Source organism: Parasteatoda tepidariorum, chromosome 8 (genome assembly GCF_043381705.1).
Source record: "Parasteatoda tepidariorum isolate YZ-2023 chromosome 8, CAS_Ptep_4.0, whole genome shotgun sequence".
Classification (NCBI taxonomy): domain Eukaryota; kingdom Metazoa; phylum Arthropoda; class Arachnida; order Araneae; family Theridiidae; genus Parasteatoda; species Parasteatoda tepidariorum.
The window spans coordinates 61,618,385-61,624,447 of NC_092211.1; the positions used below are offsets into that span (position 1 = coordinate 61,618,385).

General features: G+C 28.7%; 1 protein-coding gene across 1 annotated transcript in view; it reads right to left on the minus strand.

Moving 5' to 3' along the window:
* The window catches only part of LOC107449428 (protein turtle), a gene marked incomplete in the record, with an annotated part of 296,335 nt that extends 295,234 nt beyond the window's left edge, over positions 1 to 1,101 (minus strand). The window contains 1 exon segment of the mRNA XM_071184085.1: positions 576 to 1,101. Within this exon segment, the coding sequence (XP_071040186.1) occupies positions 576 to 639 (64 nt within the window).
* Between the last annotated feature and the right edge of the window lie 4,962 nt (positions 1,102 to 6,063).

The following is a 6,063-nucleotide window of genomic DNA, read 5'->3' on the forward strand; positions in this document are numbered from 1 at the left end:
ATCATTTTTCTTCATATTCACATAATATAAGACACAATTTACTCTTTATAAATGTATTATATTAATCTAAGATTATACAACTTTTCTTCAAAAAATTAAAACCATAAGATAAGCAAGAGTGCCATATATTTTACAGCGTTATTACAGCAATTAAACTAAAAACATAAAATTAAAATTTTAATATTTTATATGCTAGATTGATTGATAACAAAATAATAACAGAATATTTTCTTTTTAAATTTTCGGCAAGTTAATGAGATTAGTATTTCAGAATTTTGTATAGAAAATATTAGAACTTAAATATATAATAAATGTAAAATAAAATTTAATCAAACTATACAAGACCATTTATCGAAATTTAATTTAAAATTTAATTAACTTTTCCTAACCCTATTTCAAAGGAATTAATTGACTACGTGTCGACAGATGGAGCTGAATTCTGAGAGGAGTCAAAGTAATCAACGATCCGAATCGAGTTAATTTTTTTCTTCCTATTAATTGTCGTTTTCATTCAATACCCAGTCACCAAACGATAAATAAAAGAAGTAGAGTTGAGGAGATAGATATTGACTTACCTTTGATGATAGCCCATAGACAAGCAAACAACGCCAGTAATTGGCATGTTTTCTTCAAAATCATCTCATCTAGAAGAAACCTTTTACACCAGCGTTTTATACTTAAAAGTAAAATTCGAAATCCAAAATTTCGGCTAAACGAATCCTTATTTTATCCGCAATATCGTTTGTGAAACATATTTGCAGACGATATCTTTTTCTCTTTAGTTTGTTTCTCTGTGAAACACGGCACTTTATCCCCCCGCAGCACTACGCTCCTGAGGAACACAGAGCGAGAGCAGAATCGAAGCTTTTTCTAGTATCTCCTCTCTTTCTCTCGCTCTCTATTCTAAATAGATATATATTTAGATCATCATCTTAATCGTTGTTTATTCGATGATGAGAAATATCCAGAATGAATCACAAATTACTCTCACAAACGTCCTATAATCGGGCTGGTAATCTCGGGTCGACATTCGGTGTTCGCCATCACTGCGTCGAAGATCGGCAGTTTTCTCTTATTCCAATCGGAGAGAGGACACAGGCGCCCCGAACAGGTGTCGCACTCTCTAGCCCTGGCCGCAGTAGTGTAACATCTGATGACTGAACTACTACTGCCATCTTATGCCCGATTTTGGCATTAAAATAAATAATTTTCTCACGTCAATTAAAGAACGACAATAAAACTGTAATTTGAATTCTTCAATGAATTTAAATTAAATTACTGTCAAAAATATGCTTTATGATTAAAAAAATTAAAAACAATTAAGCCTTTGACATCGATTGCTGTTTTTCGATTTCTGTTAAATAAAACAATTACTGGTTGTTGTTTTCTTTTCTTTTTTTTAAAAAGAAAAAAAAGATTGTCTATCATTTTAAATATTTTATCATTGTTTTTTCCTTAACAACTCTCCAAATAATTTACCTTATAAATCTTAATGATGACAAAATAGTTTCTCTTTAACTAAAACATATAATTTTTAGTTTTTAATTTTAATTTTAATTATGAATAATATAACTAATACTTTTAAAAAATATGTGTGGAATAGGACTGGGCGATATTAGAAATTATATATCGTGATATATCGTCAGTTTTGCATCGCGATATAGCGATGTATCGCTTAAATTTATCTTTGAATTTNTTCCTGAAATATTGAATTTTTGATTATTGTAATAAATAAGGACTTTCTCCATTATTTATTATGTTGTTTTTGTTAGTTACTCTGTGAGACACTCTAAATTCCAAAATGTTAACTCAATGCTACAATTGTTAGTCTTAGCTATCTTCTACAATTAATATAAATTCCACTGACCCTAATAAGAATTTTACTTATTTATATTTTTTAACTGGACACACTACCATCTTTGTTCCAGATCCTCTAATTTAGTGTTGTTTTAATTAAAATGTTACTGAAGGTTTAATTAATTCTCTCAAAAAAAGTAACTTGATAACTGAATTTTGTTCCATAAAAATTAGTGACTTTAACGCTATGGTTTTAACTTTTCTTATTAAGATATAGACACCAATATCTTCATTTTTTTATTAATTTAATTATAAATTCTTTAAATTATAACTTTTAAATTCTTTTTGATTTGGTAATGAAAATTATCTGCAATTAAATAGTATAAACATTATAAAGTATTTAAATTATAATGAATGAAAATTATAATATGAAGTCTATCACAATATCATTGTGCAATGTAAAAATCATGATGGGGAGGATATTTTTAATACAAATGCGATACTTTTTCATTCCTATATTTATTTAATTTAATTATAATTCATGAATAAATCACTTTATCTAATTTTTTTCATTTAATTTTTTTAAATCAATAAAAAATAATATAAAAAGTTTGTTTGTTTTTCATTTGGTATTAATTTTAATTGCTGTTAAGTGTCTCTTGTTATTATGAATTCAACTCCTTTGTCATAGTTTTTTTAAGCAAATTTGAAAATAGCTTAATGTTGCCTTTTTTTTTAATAATAACTGTCATTATTCTCTTTAATAACATTGAATTTTAAGTTTTTAAAGTTAAGTGTTTAATTAGTTGTAATAAATTTAAGAAATTTAATATTTCATTGACTTTGGCAATGATCATACTTGTTTAATGCGAAAATATTTTTAATTATTTAAAGCATCTAACTTTTTTATTGTAACTGATTAGTATGCTTTATAATAAATACATAAATGCTGTATGAACCATCATCAGCATTTACAAATTCATCTCATCATTTACTGTATTTCTTTGGAATATAAATGCTTATTAGTTTCCTTTTGGAATCGAACGTCTGATTAAAATTATACATAAAATTATATTGGGATTATATACATTAGGGGTGCACAACCTTTTTGAGTGAAGGGCCACATGCACAGCAGATTGACCAATGAAGGGCCACATGACAAAGTATTTAGACAGACATATTGACAGCAATTGTTATATAAATATCATTGTTCTAGTCACTAAATTCTTCTTTTCAGTTAACTTTGTAATATCTTTGCAAATAATTAAACAATTTTAAATGTTTAAAGTTAGAAACTGCAAAACTAATTACTTAAGGAGAAAAACAGAATCAATTTATTAGGAAAAAAAATTTGAAATAATTAAAACTATGGGAAGATGCATTTTTTGTAAAAATCATATTATATGATACAGAAGTTCATTTAAACATGAATTTAACAGTAAAAAATTATTCATGGAATTAAATTTAAAAAAATAAATAAATATTCTAGTTTTTAAAATAAAAAGTTAGAAACTTTAATTTAAAGAAAGTTTTTAGGGTTAAAAATGATTAAAATTAAATCTATTAAAATTAAAAATGATGAAAAAAGANAAAAAACTATTAAGATACTTGTTTACAATTCGTTATGACCCATACATTTTTAACATGGCACTTACCATTTACAATTAATACACATATATATACTAACAATTAATTAAAATTTACATTACATTACGAAACTTATCTTGATTACATTTTTTGCAGTTAAAATTTAAGGATATACAAATCATTTCCCATCAAATTATTAGAAATGATATAAAATCGTCCAAGTCAGTAGAAAATGGTTTAAAAAATTTCTTAATGGTTATCCTGCAACTTGAAATATTTTTAAATATTGTGATAATTGATCATGAAATAGCTTTTTCGAGCCATTAAATGAAAATTTAATGATTTTGCTTAAAGACTGCTCTGTCATTTTGAACATGCCAAATTCATTCTAGAGAACAGTCTTTTGACAGAAGCTGTTGTTGTGGGTAGTATTAAACTTAGGGCAAATAACTTAATCTGTCTTGAATCAGCCCCAGATGGTGTTTTCCTTTCCTGATATTTAAATCGCGTGAATACAAATAGCGATGCATTATTTTTTAATTGCTTGAATACAAATTTCTCTGTGTGATTTTTTAATTGCGTAAATAAAAAATGCTCTGAGCGGTTTTTGAATCGTGTGAATACGAATCGAGATGTATGGTTTTTAATTGCGTGAAGACTCACAACGTATGATTTTTGAAAGGCGTAAATAGGAATCGCGATGTGGGTTTCTTAAATCGCGAGAATATGAATCGAGGTGTTAGATTTTTGAATAGTGAGATGAGTAAAAACGTATGATTTTTTAAACGCCAGAACAAGAATCATGATGTGTGAATTTAAATCTCGTAAAAAGTAATCGCGATATGTGATTTTAAATCTCATGAATTCGAATCGCGATCGATGATTTTTAAATCTCGTTAATGTTAATACGAAATGAGATGTGCAATTTCAAGATCGCGCAAATACGAGTTACGATGTCTGACTTTTAAATTGCGAGAAGAATCAAAACGTATGATTTTTAAAAAGCGTTAATACGGATCGCGATATTTGATTCTTAGGTTGGGTGTGGGTAGCTAACCTTGCTTTTTTTCATGGGACTAAAGTAATATGCACGAGTTTCGAATGATTTTTTTGCAAAAGGGACCACATTTAGTATAAATTTACTTATCTCGTTTTTTTTTTTTTTCTTCTTTTTTTTTATTCTCTTCGAGAAGGTGTTGATTTTGCTAAGATAAGTAATTTATTTTTAAGTTACAAAAAAATATTTTAAGCAAAATCGAATTTCACGAGTTGTAATGTTGTGTTAAAATATCAGGATATCCAAAATCACAAGAAAAAATTGAGCAATAAAAGGAAAAACATGTTCGAAAAACCCCTTATATTTATGTTAAAATGGGCACAAATAAAGCACGTTAAAAGTAATTATTTTAATGCGCGATTCAAAACTCGCATGCTGTCGAACTACAGTAGTATTAAAATATGAGAATTTTTTTAAATCACGGAGAAAAGCGCAGTACTAACTATTAAAATCCCTTTATATTTAAGATAAAATTGGTGTAAATAAAGCGCGTCAAAAAATGATGTATGTAAAAGCGGGATTCAAGATTAAAGTGTCGCAATAGCGTATAAAAAAATCGGGACTTTCAAAACCTTGTATAAATGTGCAGTAATAATTACCAAAATAACTATTGAAAAATAATTTGATTTGCGATAAAATCGGCACAAATAAACAACGTCTAAAAAGGGTTAAATGAGTGATTATTTACTCTCGATTCGTAAAATATTGCTAAAATATAGAAATTTGAAAAACTGCAAGGGAATGAGTAAAAATAAATGCGGAAAAAAGAATTAAAAGTCATTTAGATTTTCTATGAAGTTTGCCTAAATAAAGCATCTCATAACTTTCAAAAATCGTGATTTCAGACAGCACCGAAAAGTCATTGGATTTACGATGAAATCGCCACACACGAAGAGCGTTAAAAGTTATAACTAAAGTTCGAAACTCGTGTATCGTAATAATGACGTATTAAAAATATTGGGCTTTTCAAAATTATGCGTAAATCCATAGTGTTAACCATAAAAAAAAGCGATCGAAAAACTACATTGATTAAGTTTTGTGCATCAAAAACGGAAATGCGAAAATTTTCAAATTTATGATTATTTTTTTTAAAAAAAATTATTTTTTTAATTTTGTTCAGATTGCTACAGCGGGCCGCACATCGAGGGTTGGCGGGCCGCATTTGGCCCGCGGGCCGCAGGTTGCGCACCCCTATAGTAATGGTAGTAACAAAATGGTAGTAGTAATCGGGTATCGGTAAGTACCCGATTGTTAAACACGTAAGTCAAATAAAGCAAATATTATTCAACAAAAAAACTCAACAACCCTGTAAATGTGTTTCCTTACACGCAAATAAACCCTGTTGGAAAACAATATTTACACTACATAATGAAGCCCGGATAGCCTGGTTGGTAGGGCATTGGGCCTCTATCAAAAAAGTTGTGAGTTCGATCCCCGCCGGCACAAGACTCCCCATGCAGTAAAAGATGACTGGTGCATGTTAAATCTGTCGGTCACAAAGTCCTTCAAATTCCCATAACAAATCAATACTTCTGAGGGAGCCGTGGTGGCTCAGGGGATAGCACGTTCGCTTTCCAATGAGATGAACCGGATTGGAATCCCAGCAATGGCTATCGATACGG